The sequence below is a fragment of the Somniosus microcephalus genome, chromosome 20, assembly GCF_052327205.1.
Source record: "Somniosus microcephalus isolate GS21.2 chromosome 20, FLI_Smic_1.0, whole genome shotgun sequence".
Taxonomy (NCBI): Eukaryota; Metazoa; Chordata; class Chondrichthyes; order Squaliformes; family Somniosidae; genus Somniosus; species Somniosus microcephalus.
The window spans coordinates 67,574,609-67,597,453 of NC_141006.1; the positions used below are offsets into that span (position 1 = coordinate 67,574,609).

At 46.1% G+C, this 22,845-nt stretch overlaps 1 protein-coding gene across 1 annotated transcript in view; it reads left to right on the forward strand.

The window, feature by feature from the left end:
• The first annotated feature begins 219 nt into the window (after positions 1–219).
• The window catches only part of themis2 (thymocyte selection associated family member 2), a 99,683-nt gene continuing 77,057 nt past the window's right edge, over positions 220–22,845 (forward strand). The window contains exon 1 of the mRNA XM_085962913.1: positions 220–392. Within this exon, the coding sequence (XP_085819039.1) occupies positions 275–392 (118 nt within the window). The 5' untranslated portion in view covers positions 220–274. The remainder of the gene's footprint in view (positions 393–22,845) is intronic.

The following is a 22,845-nucleotide window of genomic DNA, read 5'->3' on the forward strand; positions in this document are numbered from 1 at the left end:
TGTGCTCGAATTTTGCCAGTCATTTTAGTAAGTTGAAACCAGCCTGGCGTTAATTCTCTTTTGAGTGGTTTCTTTTTTGGTTATTGGCAGCTTGCCAGATTCGTTGTAATTTCAGTGGTTTATGATGACCAGAATTCAAGCAGAAGTGCTTTTTTTTCTCTCTCTGAAACTATAGTTGCAGCAACTGAGTTCCTAGTACATTGTCTCACGGAGGCCTGAGATACATGGTTATGTTTGCGGGGAACGAGTAGTTCAAGCGACTAGGGTGGGTACAATGGCAAACTTTTACCATTCAGATTCTGAAATCACCTCCTTACAAGACTACACTTGTGCATTGGATCTTTCCACTCTTCCCAGAATTCTGGAGATCCAGTCCGGAGTTTATTTCCAAGGTACGTTAGACCAGGAGATTCCTCCTATTTACAACTTTTAAGATCCGTCATACTTGTGTGTTTCCTTCTGCCTATTAGAGCTCACTTTTATTATTAGCATTTGCTAAGTTCTGTTCTCTTCCATATGTTACTACCCTCAGATGCAAAGTCCTTAAGGGCAAAGCACTGCTTTGTTTAATAAGATAAAGGATTTGGATCAATATTATTAGAAAGAAAAGCTGCACATTACCAAATAAAAAGTAGAAAATGCTGGGAATATGTAGCAGGGTCAAGTACAGCCTCTGAACGAGGAAAGATAGATTAGTGCTTTGAGAGGGACCCCTCTCTAGAACACAAGGTTCCTTTTACAAATTTTTCTCTTCTCATCTCTCGTAATGCATTGTCTGTTGCTGGGGTGCGCCGCCGTCGGTAACTCCAGTACCTCACCCAGTGGCCATTCTTCTTTCCTTGGGCAACGGAAGGCAGCACCGCCGAGCTTGAGCTGGATCCTGTCCCTACCTGATGTCCCCTCACATGTATTCTCCAGCAAATGATCTGAAGTCAGATTCCCCCATCCCCAGCGCACAAATCGAACCAGGGAACATCTCATCAGTATAGCTCAGTGCTCCTGTGGCCATATCCCTATAATCTGCTGAAGGATTAATGATAGAAGTATAAGACCACCATTTTTTGGGGGGAACCTTACTTGTTACCAGAAGCAGATGGCTGTGCAGGAACCACTAAGAACTGAAACATACAAAGAGATGATGCACATTTTGTCACAGAATGATCTGCACCTTTACTTTGACGTATCGTAACTCGCACCAAGTCCCGTTCACCTATCACCCCTGTGCTCGCTAACCTACATTAGCTCCTGGTCAGGCAATGCCTCGATTTTAAAATTATCATTGTTTTCAAATCCCTCCATGACCTGGCACATCCCTAACTCTGTAACCTCTTCCAGCCCAACAACCTTATATCTCCGTGCTCCTCCAATTCTGGCCTCTTGCGCATCCCCGCTCTAAGCTCTGGAATTCCCTCCATAAACCTCTCCGACGTGCTACCTCTTTCACCTCCTTTAAGACATTCCTTAAAACCTACCTTTTTGACCAAGCTTTTGGTCACCTTCCCTAATGTCTCCTTATGTGGCTCGATGTCAAACTTTGTTTGATAATGTTCCTGTGAAGCGTCTTGGGATGTTTTACTACGTTAAAGGAGCTATATAAATGCAAGTTGTTGTTGTTATATTAGGGAGTGTGTCCTGGGTTTGCACAGCTTGGGCAGGTTCCTTTGCAGGCGTGCACTGCGATCTGCCTGACTATGATAGCCGATCTAGTTGGCCTGGGTGCAGACCAAGAAAAATCTCATTTATTGTCTCTTCAGTCTAGCAAGGCAGCTTTCCACCACGGTTACATGTTTAAATGGATGTTACTGTTGTAATAAATGCAGAGTACATATGGCTGCATTGCAAGAAGACATTATGCTCTAAAGCTAAAAATCTAAATGCCACTATAAACAACAAGCTAACCGGGGGGGGCAGTTTAATTCAGCAGCCTGCTTTCTTACATTGCTTGCTGTGAGCTTATAAGAGTAAAGACTCCATGTGGTATAATTAGGGTCAAGCCTCTAGTGATAATCAAAACCCCTCCAGTTTAGGATGTTGAGAAGTGATTACAGTACAAGGCTAAACACAGAATCATACAGCACAGAAGGAGACCATTCAGCTCATCGTGCTTGTGCTGGCTCTTTGAAAGAGCTATCCAAGTAGTCCCACTCCCCTACTCTTTCCCCACAGCTCTGCAGATTTCTCCTTTTCAAGTACTCTTTAAAAAACTACTCAAATCAGAAACCACTACATTATTTTTAAAAAATAGTTTAATTTCAAGCTTTCATGCAATGAGCTAAAGAGTTAAACTTTGTTTTGATATAAAAATGACTCCCATCAGGCTTACATGGAGTCTGCTCTGCATTGGGGTAATACTCACACAGAGACCGTGTGATTATTGATACAGAAACAGGCTTCCAATCCCAAACTGGTTAATCAGAGCTAAAAACTGAAAATCCAGTTGATATGTGAAAGAGGATAATATGCTGGCTCTGAGGACGAGTGCCCTATACTCACAGGTCCCAATTTCCTTTTTAGAATATGAACTGACTATTAAAATGCCAAAGTGCACTGAAGATATGTGGAGGCTATGATCTGGGTCGCAAAGTAATGCGACATTTCAACAGTCAATGGGCCTAATGCATAATGTACAAGCAACAAAAAACCCCATGTCAAAAACCCTTCAGTGTAGCGATTTATTTTTCGTGTTTCTATGTATTTCTACACTGTATACTAGTTATAACAAGTTGAAACTATTTTAATTCCCGAGAGGTTACAGTGTGTTCACTCTTACTAAACATGGACTTTTTCTTGACAGAATATGTAGCACATTAACCAGAACACAATTTTCAGTCCTTTTTTAATTTTGTCTTGCCACTTGTTTCTTTCTGCGTTATTAGTCCAGGCCTCTGGATTACTAGATAGTAAAATAACCACTACACTACCGTACCCTACTCTAACCTATATAATCTCAAACTTTGTAACCTAACCCTGATAGTGTGAACATAGTCTTTTGGATATTTTTAAATTCACATTGAACCAATGCACAGCAACAATCAACAAAGTCAATGGGATGTTGAACTACATAACCAAAACAGTCAGAGGAAATTGTATAAACCATATAACATTCTGGTTAAATCACACTGAATATTGTGCCCAATTTTGGTTGCTGAGACACAACAGAGATACTCAGGCATTGGAGGCAGTGGAGAGAAGAGTCACAAGACTGATCCCAAGTGTCAAAGGTCTGATGTATGCGTTATAGGCCCTACAACCCTTCAAAACCGGTGTCAAATGTTGCTTGATAAAACTCCTGTGAAGCACCTTGGGATGTTTTACTATGTTACCATTGGTGGCTGTTCCTTCAGCTGCCAAGACCCTAAGCTCTGGAATTTCCTCCCTAATCCTCTCTGCCTCTCTCACTCTCTTTTCTCCTTTAAGATGCTCCTTAAAACCTACCTCTTTGACCAAGCTTTTGGTCATCTACCCTAATATCTCCTTATGTGACTCAGTGTCAAATTTTGTTTTATAATGCTCCTGTGAAGATAATTGAGATGTTTTACTACATTAAAGGCACTATATAAATAAAACTTCTTCTTGTTAAAAATGCTATATAAATGCAAGTTGTTGTTGTTAATGATTGGAGAAACTTGGGCTTATCCGCCTGGATAGGAAGCATCTAAGAAGTGGTCCTATTAAGATATACAAGATAGTTAATGGGATGGAAAAAGTAAATCTGGAATATGATTTTAAGCTAAATAGAGACTGTAAGAAAAGGGGATGCAGGTTCAACCTATTAAAGAGTAAATGTAGAAATTATGTCAGAAAAATTTTCTTTACACAAACAGTGGTCAACATATGAAATAGACGTCAGATAAGATTAGTGGAGGCAAAAACCATGGAATCTTTTAAGAAATAATAAGGTGTAGGAACAGGGAGACTTTAGGATCTTTCTGGATGGATTAAGAAAGATGGACCCAATGACCTTCCTCATCATGATCTCCTCCAGCTATATGTCCCTGGGTGCACCTTCTGCTCCTCTAAATCCAGCCTACTTTTCATTCCTGACTCCAACATCAGTGGTTGTCCCATCAGCCAATATACTCCTGCCCTTGGGAACGTACTCCTCCAGCATCTTATTACCTCTCTTCCCTGCCTTCAAAGGCCTCCTAAGACCTTTCTCTTCAATTGTGCCTTTGCTACCCAATTGAATTTTTTCTCTTTTCCCTCCCCACCCCCTTACTCAGTGTCTAGACTTTATCCACCACCCTGTAAAGCTTTCAGATATGTCTCTTTACAATTGAGAAGTTTTTACCCAGGAAATAAAATACGAAATGAAATTTCAAGTTGTTTATTTCTTCAATGAATAAAGAAATGTTAGTTCCCCCTTTCATTTTTTTCCCAAATTATGCTTTGGAACATCATTAATTTACAAGAACGGATTTGCCCCAAGACAAAAAAACGTTCTGGTATTTTCAGAGATGAAGCAGCTACAATGAGTTAATTGGATTCTAGACCAGGACAAGCAGAACAAACCAAAGTGTCAGTGCTGTCATATAAGAGGCTAGCAACAGTGAAATTGTTGGTGATCATTAATGCTGCCTCTCAAATGCACTGTGAACTATAAACCATCCTACATTCATGTCAATATTATTTATTTGGACCTGGTTTACACTCTTAAAGGCTGCGTTACACAGATTTCATAAATTCCTAACGCTCCCCCCAACCCCGGTAATCACCAACCCCTGCCCCCCCACCTCCCCCGTAACCCGAGAAGCAGAAAAAAAGGGAAAATAAGGGGAGAAAATCTGGAAAACATCTACTGCTCTATATTTATTTCCCCAGCTGTGAATTACCACACCACTAGGCAGAGAAATTCTCAGCTGCACCTGCTTCCACATGAAAAATTCTCCTTCTCAGAAAATGAACAATTACTGGGTCAACATATGGTTAATCATTTTATTTGATCGGAATGCTAAATATTAACATTACCCAATGCTTTGCATCATCAGCTGGTTACCATGACAGTAACAAGTTGCTGATTATAAAAGCACCTCTTTGGTTATCATAGCAACAGATAATTACATCGGCAACAAAACATATCTCAGCAACACTGCACAATCAACAAAAATAGGGAACTATTTGCTAAACAGTTGTGTCATCTGAAAACCTAAAGTTAGCTGTCACTGAGTAGCTGCAAAACAGTTTGCATATTGCAGTAATTTTGTGGAATATTGTTTGAGGTTATAGAAGAAACATCTTCTCATGCTTTCAAAAAATTCCGGGATGAAATTTCTGAAATTCAAGCAAATTTCAAAAGACTAAAGATATCTGAATTTTTAACAGGGTTAAACAGTGATCCTAATAAGGGTGAATCCAGAATCGGCCCAGATTTGACGATTTTGAGCAATCTGAATTTTGTTGGTCATTTTATTGCCCAAGCCATGTGCAAATTGGCATAGAAGCAGACAGATCAGGAGAATTAACACGTGTCTAAAGGGATGGTGTGGGAAAGAGGGGTCCTCTTTCATGGAATACTGGCACCAGTCTTGGTACAGGAAGGAGCTGTACCGATGGGACGGGCTCCACCTGAACCGGGATGGGACACGTGTCCTAGCGGAAAGGGTAAATAGGGAGGTGGCAAAGGCGTTAAACTTTTAGGGGGGGAGGAATCTACAAGAAACACAAGCAGCCTAAATATAAACAAAACAGGAGCAATGAGCATAGGAAAGAATAAAGTAAGGGAGAACATTGATGGCAAGGGAGCAAATAGAGTTATAGAACAGAAGTCTAAAAAGATGGTTAAAGATAAAGTGAGAGGAAATCCTATTAAAAATGAGTTGACTGTACAGCAATGCACACAGTGTCCGTAATAAAACAGGGGAGCTGGATGCAATCATGCGTTGGGAGGAACCAGACATAGTAGGAATTACGGAGACATGGCTACAGAAAAATCAGGACTGGGAATTAAACATTGCAGAGTAGAACATATTTAGAAAAGATAGTGAGGGAAAAAGGGGAGGTGGAGTAGCTGTACTTATTAGGGATAACATAATGGCAGTAGAAAAAAGGGATGTAGATATCCGCAAGGCAAAAATAGAATCCATATGGATAGAGATAAAAGATAATAAAGGATCAATCACACTAATAGGCGTAGTCTACAGACCACCCAATTGTGGAAGGGAGGTGGAGGAAGAAATATACAGACAAATTAGAGAAATTAGTAAAACACATAGAATAGTAATCATGGGGGATTTCAACTATCCTGATATTAATTGGACGGAAGAGGTAGGTAAAGGGGATATGGGAATGGAGTTCCTACAATGTCTACAGGACTCCTTTCTAACCCAATATGTAAAAAGCCCAACAGGGGAGGATTTGCTATTGGATCCAGTTATGGGGTATGAACCAGGGCAGATAAGCGAAGTAAAATTGGGGGACGTATAGGCAAAAGTGACCATAATATAATACGCTTTAAGATGATAATAGAGAAGGACATAAGTATGACAAAAACCAGGTTAATAGATTGGAGAAAAGCAGATTTTGAGGGGCTGAGAATAGAACTTGGGAAGATAAAATGGGCAACAATATTGGCAAACAACGAAACATTTAAAACAGTGTTCAACAGAGTGCAGGAAAAATATATTCTGCTAAAAGGAATGAACAAACTAAACACTAATGAGACTCCATGGATGAATAAAGACATAAGGAAACAATTGAGGGTAAGGAAAGAGGCATATATTAAGTACATAGACAGCAGGGCAGTTCACGAGGAGAGAGAATATGAAGGAATTAGGGGAGAAGTAAAAAAAACCAATTAGGATGGCAAAGAGTAACTGTGAAATTAAATAATCAAGGAACATAAAACAAAATAGTAAAATATTTTACAGGCTCATCAATAAAAAAAGGTTGGAATGGGAATAGGGCCATTAAGGGATAGACAGGACAATACCATAGGGAGATGGCAGAAATATTAAATCATTATTTCACTTCGATATTTACCAGGGAGATAGAACAGGTGGACATGACATTGGATGATGAGATGAGTAATGAGATAAGTGCATTTAAAATAAAAAAAGGGGATATATTAAATAAACTAATCAAACTCAATGAGGATAAAACCCCTGGTCCGGATGGATTGCATCCACGCATTTTAAAAGAATCTAGGGAAGAGATAGCAGAGGCATTACTACACATATTTAATAATTCATTAGAAAAAGGTGTAGTGCCAGAGGCCTGCGGCAGCTAATGTAATACCTATATTTAAGAAGGGGGATAGAACATGTCCAGAGAATTATATACCAGTCAGCTTAACCTCAGTGGTAGGAAAAATAATGGAATCCCTACTAAAGGAGAGAATAGAAGAACATCTAGAAACGAAAAGTATAATAATGAATAGTCAACATGGATTTCAAAAGGGAAAATCTTGCTTGACCAACCTTATTGAATTTTTTGAAGAAGTAACAGAGAGTAGACAATGGTAATGCAGTAGATGTAATTGATCTAGATTTTCAAAAGGTCCTTCGATAAGGTACCCCATAATAGATTAATGAATAAGGTCAGGGAATGCGGAGTCAGAGGACAAGTAGCAGAATGGATAGCTAGCTGGCTTCAAGAGAGAAAGCAGAGAGTAGGAGTAAAGGGTAGCTATTCACAGTGGCAGAAGGTGGGTAGTGGTGTTCCACAAGGATCAGTGCTGGGACCACTGCTGTTCACAATTTATATTAACGATTTAGACTTCGGAATCAAAAACGCAATGTCTAAATTTGCAGATGATACCAAATTTGGGGGGAGGGGGAATTGTCAATACTGAGGAGGACTGCAACACATTACAGGAGGACATTAATAAACATGCAGAATGGGCAAATAAAGTTCAACACAGATAAATGTGAGGTATTACATTTTAGTAGGAAGAATAGGGAGGTCACTTATCACTTGGAGGGTGCGAGTCTAGGTGGGGTAGAGGAACAAAGGGATCTCGGAGTACAAATACACAAATCACAAAGTTGCACCACAGGTTAGCAAGGCCGTAAAAAAACAAACCAAGCACTAGGGTTTATTTCTAGAGGGATAGAATTGAAAAGTAAGAAAGTTATGCTAAACAGATTATCTGGTCATTATCACATTGCTGTTTGTGGGACCTTGCTGTGCGCAAATTGACTGCCGCGTTTCCTACTTTACAACAGTGACTCCACTTCAAAAATACTTAATTGGCTGTAAAGCGCTTTGAGACGTCCGGTGGTCGTGAAAGTCTTTCTTTAAACCTGTATCGAACTTTGGTTAGACCACACTTAAGAGTACTGCGTGGATACAGAGACACTGAAGAGTGCAGAGAAGATTTACAAGGATGATACCAGAAATGTAAGGGTATACATATCAGGAAAGGATGAACAGGCTGGGTCTCTTTTCTCTTGAAAAAAGGCGGTTGAGGGGTGACCTAATAGAGGTCTTTAAAATTATGAAAGGTTTTGATAGAATGGAGACAGAGAGAATGTTTCCACTTGTGGGGAAGAGCATAACTAGAGGTCAGCAATATAAGATAGTCACCAAGAAATCCAATAGGGAATTCAGAAGAAACTTCTTTACCCAAAGAGTGGTGAGAATGTGGAACTCGATACCACAGGGAGTGGTTGAAGCGAATAGTATAGATGCATTTAAGGGTAGGCTGGACAAACATATGAGGGAGAAGGGAATAGAGGGTCACGCTGATAGATTTAGATGAGGAAAGACGGGAGGAGGCTTGAGTGGAGCATAAACGCCGGCATGGGACTGATTGGGCTGACTGGCCTGTTGCTGTGCCGTATATCCTATGTAATCCTTTGCCTGGCATTAATAGAGCGGTAACGATCTCAAAATGGGATCAGTAGCCATACCGTCCCGTTAACATAGAATATGTGACCAGCGCCATTTTAAAAGGGGCCTACTGCCGGGTGTCCAAGGTGCCCACCTCATTCAGGCGATAGGCCCTTTTCATATGGAAATCGGAGTCCTCAGAACAAAAAAAGTACAAAAATAGCTTCCTGCAGCTCTCGTCCCACACGCCCCCGCACCCAAAAATTAAGCCATACCACCCAAGTCCCAATATGATTCCACATTAAAACAATACAAGTGGGCCCAGCTTACCAATGTGATATTTCTAGTCAAGCCCAGTGTGCAGTATTTCTATTATACCAAAGTCTAATTAAAGTCAGTTGCTAAAATTTGAAAATTGAAGTGAATGGTGGATCTACCCAAAGTTTTGCCCAATTTCATAGAGGAATATCAGTGTGTGGTGACTCAGTCACCATAGAAGCTCAGGACCATGTGATAAAAATAAAACAAAAAAGGTAACTCAACTGTGGCTAACAAGGGAAATTAGGGATAGCATAAGATCCAAGGAGAGGACATATAAATTGGCTAGAAAAAGCAATAATCCTGAGGATTGGGAGCAGTTTAGGAGTCAACAAAGGAGGACAAAGGGATAATTAAGAAAGGAAAAATAGAATATGAGAGTAAGCTAGCAGGAAACATAAAAACTGACTGTAAAAGCTTTTATAGATATGTGAAGAGAAAAAGATTAGTGAAGTCAAGCGTAGGTCCCTTACAGTCAGAATCAGTGGAATTTATAATGGGGAACAAGGAAATGGCAGACCAACTAAATACATACTTTGGTTCTGTCTTCACAAAGGAGGACACAAATAACCTCCCAGAGATGCCAGGGAACATAGGGTCTAATGAGAGGGAGGAACTGAAAGAAATCAGTATTTGTAGGGAAATGGTGTTAGGAAAATTGATGGGACTGAAGGCCGATAAATCCCCAGGGCCTGATGGTTTACATCCCAGGGTACTTAAGGAAGTGGCCCTAGAGATAGTAGATGCATTGCTGGTCATCTTCCAGAACTTGATAGACTCTGGAACAGTACCCATGGATTGGAGGGTAGCTAATGTTACCCCACTATTCAAAAAAGGTGGTAGAGAAAAAGCAGGGAATTATAGACCGGTAAGCCTGACATCGGTAGTGGGGAAAATGCTAGAGTCTATTATAAAAGATGTAATAGCAGAGCACTTGGAAAGCAGTGACAGGATCGGACAAAGTCAACATGGATTTACAAAAGGTAAATCATGCTTGACTAATCTACTGGAATTTTTTGAGGATGTAACTGGTAAAATAGATAAGGGAGAACCAGTGAATGTGGTGTATTTGGACTTTCAGAAGGCTTTCGATAAGGTCCCACATAAGAGATTAGCGTGCAAAATTAAGGCACATGGGATTGGGGGCAAGGTATTGACTTGGATAGAGAACTGGTTGGCGGACAGAAAGCAAAGAGTTGGAATAAACGGGTCGTTTTCCGAGTGGCAGGCAGTGACTAGTGGGGTACCGCAAGGATCGGTCCTAGGACCCCAGCTGTTCACAATATATATTAATGATCTGGACGAGGGAATTGGATGTAATATCTCCAAATTTGCAGACGACACAAAGCTGGGTGGGAGGGTAAACTGTGAGGAGGATGTCGTGAAACTCCAGTACGATTTGGACAGGTTGGGTGATTGGGCAGAAACATGGCAAATGCACTATAATGTGGATAAATGTGAGGTTATCCACTTTGGTGGCAAAAACAGGAAGGCAGATTATTATCTGAATGGCAATAGATTGGGAGAAGGGGACGTGCAAAGAGACCTGGGTGTTATTGTGCACCAGTCGCTGAAGGTATGCATGCAGGTGCAGCAGGCGGTTAAGAAGGCAAATGGTATATTGGCCTTCGTGGCAAGAGGGTTCGAGTACAAGAACAAGGATGTCTTGCTGCAGTTGTACAGGGCCTTGGTGAGACCGCACCTTGAGTATTGTGTGCAGTTTTGGTCACCTTACCTGAGGAAGGACGTTCTTGCCATGGAGGGAGTGCAGCGAAGATTCACCAGGCTGATACCTGGGATGGCAGGAATGACGTACGAGGAGAGATTGTGTCGATTGGGCTTATACTCACTGGAGTTTAGAAGATTGAGAGGGGATCTCATCGAAACCTATAAAATTCTGTCAGGTCTGGACAGACTAGATGCAGAAAGGATGTTTCTGATGGCCGGGGAGTCCAGAACCAGGGATCATAGTCTAAGGATAAGGGGTAAGCCATTTAGGACTGAAATGAGGAGGAATTTCTTCACCCAGAGAGTGGTGAACCTGTGGAACTCTCTGCCACAGAGGGCGGTGGAGGCCAGTTCATTAAATATATTCAAGAAAGAGTTGGATATATTTCTTGAGGCTAAAGGGATCAAGGGATATGGGGAGAAGGCAGGGACAGGGTACTGAATTTGGATGATCAGCCATGATCTCATTGAATGGCGGAGCAGGCTCGAAGGGCCGAATGGCCTACTCCTGCTCCTATCTTCTATGTTTCTATGTGCGGAGGTGTCAGAGTGTGTCAATCTTATTACTTTTGAGGTATTTTATACAGCAATTTTACATCCCTAGCTTTATTTAAGTATTGCTTTGTTAGAATGATTTGCGTTAGTAGTTTAATGGTAGTCAGAAAGTTGTAGGTTCAAGTTCTCCATCAAGACTTGAGCATTTGTAGTCCAGGCTGACCATTCAGGGTAGTACTGGGGTATTATGGCATTGTCGGAGATGCCGTCTTTCAGATGGGATGTTAAACTGAGTGCCTGTTCAAGTAGACGTAAATGATCCCAAGGAACTATTTGAAGAGCAGGGATGTTCTACTAGGGTCCTACCCACCTCCTACCTGTCAATCAACACTTTAAAAAAAAAGATAAACTGGTCATTCATCTCCTTGCTGTTTTGGAATCTTGCTGTGCACAAATTTCCTGCTGCATTTGCCTACATAACAACAGTAACTACAATTCAAAAGTAATTAATTGGCTGGGAAGCATTTTGGGACGTCATGAAAATGTGCATATTCTTCTTCATACTATTCTGGAGGTCAGACTCTTTAAATAAATAGTGGTTTAGTAAAGAACAGCCCCTCTCTTTCTCTCTCTCCCCATTAAATTCTTCTTTAATATTCCATCATGATCTTGGCTACAACACAGTATTAGTTGAAACAGGAATGTTAGCAATATGATTTTTTTCCTCTGAGGGCTGCCTGTTATAACACAGTCCTTATTAAATTCCCAGAGTCTAGTGTATTAACATGAGCCTTACTGAGATTGAGAATGAAATTGGGCTGTTGCTCGTATGAAGGGATGGATCTACTGGGCCGAATGGCCTGTTTCCGTGCTGTAAATACTTAGTAATTGCATTTCAGTCATTGCCAAAAAAGCTTTTTGTATCCCAGATTTGCAAGGTTAAAGCCAAGCAGCTGATTTCACAATACTAAGCGGTGGAACAATGGTCAGGATTTCCACGTCATTTGACCTCAGATTATACCTTTACGCAAAGGACAGTAGTCATATTTTGCTGAGCAACATAAGTCTTAATTGACTAATTACTTTCCCTTCTCCTCATTACCACAGTGAGCATCACAGCCACATCTGATACTGTTCACACAGTGGTGACAGGTAGTGAGAGAACCAACACGAGGGAAAAACCTACTTGACCTCGTCCTCACCAATCTACCTGTCGCAGATGCATCTGTCCATTACAGTATTGGTAACAGTGACCACCGCACAGTCATTGTGGAGACGGAGTCCTGTCTTCACACTGAGGACACCCCCCATTGCGTTGTGTGGCACTACCACTGTGCTAAGTGGGATAGATTCAGAACAGATCTAGCAGCTCAAAACTGGGCATCCATGAGGCGCTGTGGGCCATCAGCAGCAGCAGAATTTTATTCCACCACAATCTGCAACCTCATGGCCTGGCATATCCCTCACTCTACCATTACCATCAAGCCAAGGGACAAGCCCTGGTTCAATGAGGAGTGTAGAAGAGCATGCCAGGAGCAGCACCAGGTGTACCTAAAAATGAGGTGCCAACCTGGGGAAGCTACAACACAGGACTACATGCATGCTAAAAAGCGGAAGCAGCATGCTATAGACAGGGCTAAGCGATCCCACAATCAACGGATCAGATCAAAGCTCTGCAGTCCTGCCACATCCAGTCGTGAATGGTGGTGTACCATTAAACAACTAACGGGAGGAGGAGGCTCCATGAATATCCCCATCCTCAATGATGGTGGAGCCCAGCACGTGAGTGCAAAAGACAAGGCTGAAGCATTTGCAAACATCTTGAGCCAGAAGTGCTGAGTGAATGATCCATATCGGCCTACTCCCGAGGTCCCCACCATCGCAGAAGCCAGAATTCAGCCAATTCAATTCACTCCACGTGATATCAAGAAACGGCTGAGCGCACTGGATATGGGCCCCGACAACATCCCGGCTATCGCGCTGAAGATTTGTGCTCCAGAACTAGCCGCACCTCTAGCCCAAGCTGTTCCAGTACAGCTACAACATTGGCATCTATCCGACAATGTGGAAAACTGCCCAGGTATGTCCTGTCCACAACAAGCAGGACAAATCCAACCCGGCCAATTACCGCCCCATCAGTCTACTCTCAATCATCAGCAAAGTGATGGAAGGTGTCATCGACAGTGCTATCAAGCAGCACTTACTCACCAATAATCTGCTCACAGATGCCCAGTTTGGGTTCCACCAAGACCACTCGGCTCCCGACCTCATTACAGCCTTGGTCCAAACATGGACAAAGGAGCTGAATTCCAGAGGTGAGGTGAGAGTAACTGCCCTTGACATCAAGGCAGCATTTGACCGAGTGTGGCATCAAGGAGCCCTAGTAAAATTGAAGTCAATGGGAATCGGGGGTGGGGGGGGGGGCGGGGAAACTCTCCACTGGCTGGAGTCATACCTAGCACAAAGGAAGATGGTTGTGGTGGTTGACGGTCAATCATCACAGCCCCAGGACATCGCTGCAGGAGTTTCTCAGGGCAGTGTCCTAGGCCCAACCATCTTCAGCTGCTTCATCAATGACCTTCCCTCCAACATAAGGTCAGAAATGGCGATTTTCGCTGATGACGGCACAGTGTTCAGCACCATTCACAACTCCTCAGATAATGAAGCAGTCCATGCCCATATGCAACAAGACCTGGACGATGTTCAGGCTTGGGCTGATAAGTGGCAGGTAACATTCACGCCACAGAAGTGCCAGGCAATGACTATCTCCAACAAGCGAGAGTCTAACCACCTCCCCTTGACATTCAACGGTATTACCATCACCGAATCCCCCACCATCAACATTCTGGGGGGTCACCATTGACCAAAAACTTAACTGGACCAGCCACATAAATACTGTGGCAACAAGAACAGGTCAAAGCCTTTCCAGCATCTACAAGGCACAAGTCAGGAGTGTGATGGAATACTCTCCACTGGCCTGGATGAGTGCAGCTCCAACAACACTCAAGAAGCTCGACTCCATCCAGGACAAAGCAGCCCGCTTGATTGGCACCTCATCCACCACCTTAAACATTCACTCCCTCCACCACCGGCGTACCGTGGCTGTAGTGTGTACCATCTACAAGATGCACTGCAGCAACTCGCCAAGGCTTCTTCGGCAGCACCTCCCAAACCCACGACCTCTTCCACCTAGAAGGACAAGGGCAGCAGACACATGGGAACACCACCACCTCCAAGTTTCCCTCCAAGTCACACACCATCCTGACTTAGAAGTATATCGGCCGATCCTTCATCGTCGCTGGGTCAAAATCCTGGAACTCCCTCCCTAACAGCACTGTGGGAGCACCTTCACCACACGGACTGCAGCGGTTCAAGGCGGCGGCTCACCACCACCTTCTCAAGGGCAATTAGGGATGGGCAATAAATACTGGCCTTGCCAGCGACGCCCACATCCCATAAACGAATAAAAAAAATGTAGCAGCTGCCAGATAGCTCTGGGTGATTTTCCCCTTCCGCTTGAAGAGTCACTACTGTCGCCCTGGCTGAGATCAGCTAGCTCAGCACAGATTAAGTATTGAACCAGGAGCTTTCTGGATAAACCATCTGAGCTATTAAGCTACTTGAATCAGGATGGGAGTTGATATTATGAGAAAGGGCTCAATCTGAACCTTTGCCCCTTCTAACCATATTACCCCCAACATTGCTGTAAGTATCCTAATGCAACAGGTTATCGATATGTTTCCAGATTTGACCCCTATCTACGCTGAGTCAGATGATCACAGCCAAGCTACATTTGGACACGGTGCTAGGGAACTGGAAAAGTCATCCACAAGTTACCTTTTCTGTGGAGTGGAATGAGACAGCAACTCTTTGAATTCTGTGGAACGGATTACTATTTAATTCATTACTAACCCGCCCAGAAATAGGTCATGGGAATTGAGTGTTTCATTGGGCTGGTCAGCTTTCAAAGTTTTCAGCTAGCCAAACGCCAGCATGAGCTTTACTATGCAATATCAGCCCTAAACTACAAAGGTTAAAGCTTAAAATCACTAATTAAAATCATAAACATTTTATTTTGCTTGCCTGTTGTCCTTTTCTCAACCATTCTCTCCTCTGTCCTGTTTTTGAACTTAAATTGTGTGTTTTCTACTTAATCTAACCGTATATATTTCTTTTACAAATTAGAATGTTGAATGCTTTATTAAGCTTAGTTCTTCTTCCTCCTGGCTCCCACTGTCCATTTTTGGAGTTGGGCCAACTTCAAAAAAAAAATCTCTCGTGTGTGAAAACCTGTCTAAACAGGAAGGGCTGCCACAAGTGTACGTGTTAGCAGCCCATACATGAAGAGCCTGCCCAGATGGGTGAAACTCCTCCACAGTTAAACAAAGGTTAAACCCTATGATGGTATAAGTGTATTTTGCAGAATTTAAACTTTCCTACCGATTAATGTCCAGTGAGAATGGAGAACTGTGCTGTTCTGATCACTTGATGTCCCATATTTCATTGCATATTTGGCAAATTTACAAGAGATGTTGAGAAACAGTTTCAGTAAAGAAACCTTCAGGAGGATAAAAAAAGGTTAAAAATGCACATAGACAGGAAAGATTTAAATTCCTTGAATGCTGTCTTCTAGTTTAGAATCTTAGGGGATAGTTTTGACTTTGGGTGATTTCCATTGCAGTCAATGGAAATGAAAATCAGGAGAGATCAGGCGAATCCAGTATCACCTAAAGTCAAAATTAACTCCTTAAAGCAGGGGTTCTCAACCATTTTCCTTCTGAGGTCCCCCTCCTGTGTTTGAAAAATTGCACGGATCTCTGTAACACAAGTATTTTTTCTGTATAAAAATTTGTTTTACACTTAAAACGTATTATTACAAAAGCAAAATACTGCAAACGGCTGGAAATGAAAGCAGAAAATGCTGGAAATGCCTAGTTCTCCTTCCAGACATTGCCTGACCTGCTGAGTATTTCCAGCATTTTCTGTTTTTATTTTATATTTATTATTTTTGTTTTACTTACTTAATGTGAAACCTGGTGCTGAGCAATAATTCTGTCAAGACGTGTGGGAATCTTCAACAAGCACAAGTGGATGTCATGGTCAGTGTTCATACCGGCTCGGTACTTTGTTTTGTGCTGTCCCCAATACCCGTAGCTCTCGCCATCCCCAACACCCGGAGCCCTCACCGATAGCCGACACCCGGAGCCCTCTCACCGTCCCCGACACCCGGAGCCCTCTCACCGTCCCCGACACCCGGAGCCCTCTCACCGTCCCCGACACCCGGAGCCCTCTCACCGTCCCCGACACCCGGTGCCCTCTCACCGTCCCCGACACCCGGAGCCCTCGCACCGTCCCCGACACCCGGAGCCCTCGCACCGTCCCCGACACCCGGAGCCCTCGCACCGTCCCCGACACCCGGAGCCCTCGCACCGTCCCCGACACCCGGAGCCCTCGCACCGTCCCCGACACCCGGAGCCCTCTCACCGTCCCCGACACCCGGAGCCCTCTCACCGTCCCCGACACCCGGAGCCCTCTCACCGTCCCCGACACCCGGAGCCCTCTCACCGTCCCCGACACCCGGAGCCCTCTCTCTCTATGTCCCTGACACCCGGAACCATCTTTCTCTGTAGGAACATTGGAACATAGGAACAGGAGTAGGACATTCAGCCCCTCGAGCCTGTTCCGCCATTCAATGAGATCATGGTTGATCTGCGACCTAACGCCATATACCCGCCTTTGGTCCATATCCCTTAATGCCTTTGGTTAACAAAAAGTTATCAATCTCAGATTTAAAATTAACAATTGATCCAGCATCAATTGCCGTTTGCGGAAGAGAGTTCCAAACTTCTACCACCCTTTGTGTGTAAAAGTGTTTCCTAATTTCACTCCTGAAAGGTCTGGCTCTAATTTTTAGACTATGCCCCTAGTCCTAGAATCCCCACCCAGCGGAAATAGTTTCTCTCTATCTACCCTATCTGTTCCCCTTAATATCTTGAAACTTCAATCAGAACACCCCTTAACCTTCTAAATTCTAGGGAACGCAATGCTAATTTGTGTAATCTCTCCTTGTAACTTAACACTTGACTCCGGGTGTCATTCTGGTAAACCTACGCTGCACTCCCTCCAAGGCCAATATATCCTTCCTAAGGTGCGGTGCCCAGAACTGCGCACAGTGCTCCAGGTGTGATCTAACCAGGATTTTGTACAGCTGCAGCATAACTTCTACCCCCTTGTATTCTAGTCCTCTAGATATAAAGACGGGACTAAAACCCGACAAGCAGCAGTCCCGTCTCCAACCCGCCCCCATTGACAAAATCGCCCCCTTAGTAGCTGTTTCACGTTGCTCCCTTTCAAACGCTATGTTGAACTCGATCATGTTATGATTGCTATTGGATACATGTTCACGCACATTTTGCGGTTAACTAAATCTGGCTCATTACTAAATCTAATATGGTATGCCCTCTTGTTGCCTCTAGGACATATTGTTGTAGAAAACTATCCCGGAAACACGCAAGAAATTCACTACCTTTCTGACAGGTGCTAGTCTGGTTATTCCAATCTATATGAAAGTTAAAATCCACCATTAAAACCATTCTGCCTTTGCTACACACTTATCTAATCTCTGCATTTATACAATCTAACACTTTACAGGGGGCCTATGTACAACTGCCACTAGTCTTTAATCCTTTCCTATTCCTTAATTCTAACCATAAAGTCTCCACTGCCTGCTTACCTCTCATTATATCCTCCTATCATTGAAGTGATTTCATCCTTAATCACTAAGGCTACTCCTCCCCCCTCTGCCATTTTCCCTATCTTTCCTGTAGACTTTATAACTTGGTAGATTTAGCTCCCAGTCCTGACCGTCTTGCAGCCATGTTTCAGTAATGGCTACCATGTCATACCCTCCAATTTGAATTTGCACCTGCAGTTCATTCAATTTATTCCTTATACTCCGTGCGTTTGTATAAAGAACGCTTATTTGGGCCACACACCCTAGCCTGTCCTTCGGCTCTAATGTTTTACTCACTTGTTTCTTATTTCTCTCTCCTGGTTTAATCACTTTACATCTTTTAGTTTTCCCTTTACATGTAGTGCCTAAAGCACAATTTTTGACGGTTATTCTACTCTCTTCCCTTTCGTTTATTTCTGAACTACTATTTATACTACAATTTCCACCCGAGCCCTCCCCCCATTTACTAGTTTAAAGTCCTTGTGACCGCCCTATTTATCCTTTCCGCTAGGACCCTGGTCCCAGACTGGTTCAGGTGGAGCCCGTCCCAACGGTACAGTTCCTTCCTGTCCCAATACTGGTGCCAGTGCTCAATGAAATGGAACCCCTCTTTCCCACACCACTCCTTTAGCCATGTGTTTGCTTCCCTAATCAGCTTATCACAAGGCCAATTTGCACATGGCTCAGGTAATAATCCAGAGATTATAACCCTCAGGTCCTGTTCTATAATTTAGATTCTAGTTCCTGGTACTCCCCAAACAGGAGCTCTTGCCTACTCTTCCCTATGTTGTTGGTCCCAACATGGACCACAACAACTGGATCCTTCCCCTCTGTCTCCAGTATCCTTTCAAGCTGGTTCGAGATGTCCCTTACCCTGGCACCAGGACTCTCACTCCTGCTTACAAAGGATGCTATCTGTCGCCCTAATTATAGAATCCCCTACAACTACCACATTACACTTCCTCTCCTCGTCCTCCTCCCCACTTAAGACAGCCTCCTGCTCCAAAGTGCCATGGTCTGCATTCTGGCTGTACTTCCGACAGTCTTTATCTTTATCCTCACAGGTGTCCGTGCCACCCGGAGCCCTCTCACCATCCCAGATACCCGGAACCATCTCTCTCTGTCCCCAACACCAAGAGCCATCTCACCGTTACCAACACCTGGAACCCACTCTCTCTGTCCCCGACATCCAGAGACCTCTCACCGTCCCCGACACCCGGAGCACTCTCTCTCTGTCTGTCTCCAATACTCAGAGCCCTCTCTCTCTCTCTGTCTGTCCCCAATACCCAGAGCCCTCTCTCTCCCCAATACCAGGACCCCCCCCCTCTCTCTCTCTCTCCCCCCCTCAATACCCGGACCCCCCCACTCTCTCTCTCCCCCCCAATACCCAGACCCCCCCTCTCTCTCCCCCCAATACCCTGACCCCCCCACTCTCTCACTCCCCCCAATACTCTGACCCCCCCTCTCTCCCCAATACCCTGACTCCCCCCTCACTCCCCAATACCCAGAGCCCCCTCCCTCTCTCTCCAATACCCAGAGCCCCCTCCCTCTCTGTCCCCAATACCCAGAGCCCCCTCCCTCTCTGTCCCCAATACCCAGAGCCCCCTCCCTCTCTCTGTCCCCAATACTCAGAGCCCCCTCCCTCTCTCTGTCCCCAATACCCAGAGCCCCCTCCCTCTCTCTCTGTCCCCAATACCCAGAGCCCCCTCCCTCTCTCTGTCCCCAATACCCAGAGCCCCCTCCCTCTCTCTCTGTCCCCAATACCCAGAGCCCCCCTCCCTCTCTCTGTCCCCAATACCCAGAGCCCCCTCCCTCTCTATCTGTCCCCAATACCCAGAGCCCCCTCCCTCTCTGTCCCCAATACCCAGAGCCCCCTCCCTCTCTCTGTCCCCAATACCCAGAGCCCCCTCCCTCTCTCTGTCCCCAATACCCAGAGCCCCCTCCCTCTCTCTCTCCCCAATACCCAGAGCCCCCTCCCTCTCGCTCTCCCCAATACCCAGAGCCCCCTCCCTCTCGCTCTCCCCAATACCCAGACCCCCCTCCCTCTCGCTCTCGCCAATACTCAGACCCCCTCCCTCTCTCGCCAATACTCAGACCCCCCCTCCCTCTCTCCCCAATACTCAGACCCCCCCTCCCTCTCTCCCCAATACTCAGACCCCCCCTCCCTCTCTCCCCAATACTCAGACCCCCCCCTCCCTCTCTCCCCAATACTCAGAACCCCCCCTCCCTCTCTCCCCCCAATACTCAGACCCCCCCTCCCTCTCTCCCCAATACTCAGACCCCCCCTCCCTCTCTCCCCCCAATACTCAGACCCCCCCTCCCTCTCTCCCCCCAATACTCAGACCCCCCCTCCCTCTCTCCCCCCAATACTCAGACCCCCCCCTCCCTCTCTCCCCCCAATACTCAGACCCCCCTCCCTAATACTCAGACCCCCCCTCCCTAATACTCAGACCCCCTCTCCCTAATACTCAGAGCCACCTCTCTCTAATACTCAGACCCCCCTCTCTCTCGCCCCAATACTCAGACCCCCCTCTCTAATACTCAGACCCCCCTCTCTCTCTCCCAAATACTCAGACCCCCCTCTCTCTAATACTCAGACCCCCCTCTCTCTAATACTCAGACCCCCCTCTCTCTCTCCCCAATACTCAGACCCCCCCTCCCTAATACTCAGATCCCCCCTCCCTAATACTCAGACACCCCACTAATACTCAGACCCCCCTCCCTAATACTCAGACCCCCCCTCTCTAATACTCAGACCCCCCCTCTCTCTAATACTCAGACCCCCCTCTCTCTCTCCTCCCAATACTCAGACCCCCCCTCTCTCTCTCCCCAATATTCAGACCCCCCCCCTCTCTCTCTCCCCAATACTCAGACCCCCCCTCTCTCTCTCCCCAATACTCAGACCCCCCTCTCTCTCTCTCCCCAATACTCAGACCCCCTCTCTCTCTCTCTCCCAATACTCAGACCCCCTCTCTCTCTCTCTCTCTTCTCTCCCCCCAATACCCGGACCCTCTCTCTCTCTTCCCCCCTCCAATATCCGAAGCCCCCACTCTAATATCCGAAGCCCCCCCTCTCTCTCTCTCTTCCCCCCCTCCAATATCCGAAGCCCCCCTCTCTCTCTCTCTATCTCTCTCTCTCCCCCTCCAATATCCGAAGCCCCCCCTCTCTCTCTCTCTCTCTTTTCTCTCCCCCCAATACCCGGACCCTCTCTCTCTCTCTTCCCCCCCCTCCAATATCCGAAGCCCCCCCTCTCTCTCTCTCTTCCCCCCCCTCTCTCTCTCTCTTCCCCCCCCTCCAATATCCGAAGCCCCCCCTCTCTCTCTCTCTCTCTCTCTCTCTCCCCCCAATACCCGGACCCTCTCTCTCTCTTCCCCCCCCTCCAATATCCGAAGCCCCCCCCCTCTCTCTCTCTCTCTCTCTCTCCCCCCCTCCAATATCCAAAGACCCCCTCTCTCTCTCTCCCCCCCTCCAATATCCGAAGCCCCCCCCTCTCTCTCTCTCTCCCCCCCCCTCCAATATCCGAAGCCCCCCCCTCTCTCTCTCTCTCCCCCCTCCAATATCCGAAGCCCCCCCTCTCTCTCTCCCCCCCTCCAATATCCGAATCCCCCCCCTCTCTCTCTCTCTCCCCCCCTCCAATATCCGAAGCCCCCCCTCTCTCTCTCTCTCCCCCCCTCCAATATCCGAAGCCCCCCTCTCTCTCTCTCTCTCCCCCCTCCAATATCCGAAGCCCCCCCTCTCTCTCTCTCTCCCCCCCTCCAATATCCGAAGCCCCCCCTCTCTCTCTCTCTCCCCCCCCTCCAATATCCGAAGCCCCCCCTCTCTCTCTCTCTCCCCCCTCCAATATCCGAAGCCCCCCCTCTCTCTCTCCCCCCCTCCAATATCCGAAGCCCCCCCTCTCTCTCTCTCTCCCCCCCTCCAATATCCGAAGCCCCCCTCTCTCTCTCTCTCTCTCCCCCCTCCAATATCCGAAGCCCCCCCTCTCTCTCTCTCTCTCTCTCCCCCCCTCCAATACCCGAAGCCCCCCCTCTCTCTCTCTCTCTCTCCCCCCCCAATATCCGAAGCCCCCCTCTCTCTCTCTCCCCCCCTCCAATATCCAAAGCCCCCCCCTCTCTCTCTCTCTCTCTCTCTCCCCCCCCTCCAATATCCGAAGCCCCCCTCTCTCTCTCTCTCTCTCTCTCCCCCCCTCCAATATCCGAAGCCCCCCCCTCTCCTCTCTCTCTCCCCCCCCTCCAATATCCGAAGCCCCCCTCTCTCTCTCTCCCCCCCTCCAATATCTGAAGCCCCCTCTCTCTCTCTCTCTCCCCCCCACCAATATCAGAAGCCCCCTCTCTCTCTCTCTCCCCCCTCCAATATCCGAAGCCCCCTCTCTCTCTCTCTCCCCCCCCTCCAATATCCGAAGCCCCCTCTCTCTCTCTCTTCCCCCTACAATATCCGAAGCCCCCTCTCTCTCTCTCTCCCCCCCTCCAATATCCGAAGCCCCCTCTCTCTCTCTCTCCCCCCCTTCCAATATCCGAAGCCCTCCCCTCTTTCTCTCCCCCCCCTTCCAATATCCGAAGCCCTCCCCTCTTTCTCTCTCCCCTCCCTTTTCTCTCCCCCCCCTTTCTCTCTCTCCCCCCACTTTCTCTCCCCCCCCCTTTCTCTCTCCCCCCACCTTTCTCTCCCCCCCCTCTTCTCTCCCCCCTCCCTTCTCTCCCCCCCTCTTCTCTCTCCCCCCCTTCTCTCCCCCCCCTTCTCTTCCCCCCTTCTCTTCCCACCCCCCTTCTCTTCCCCCCCCTTCTCTCCGCCCCCCCTTCTCTCCCCCC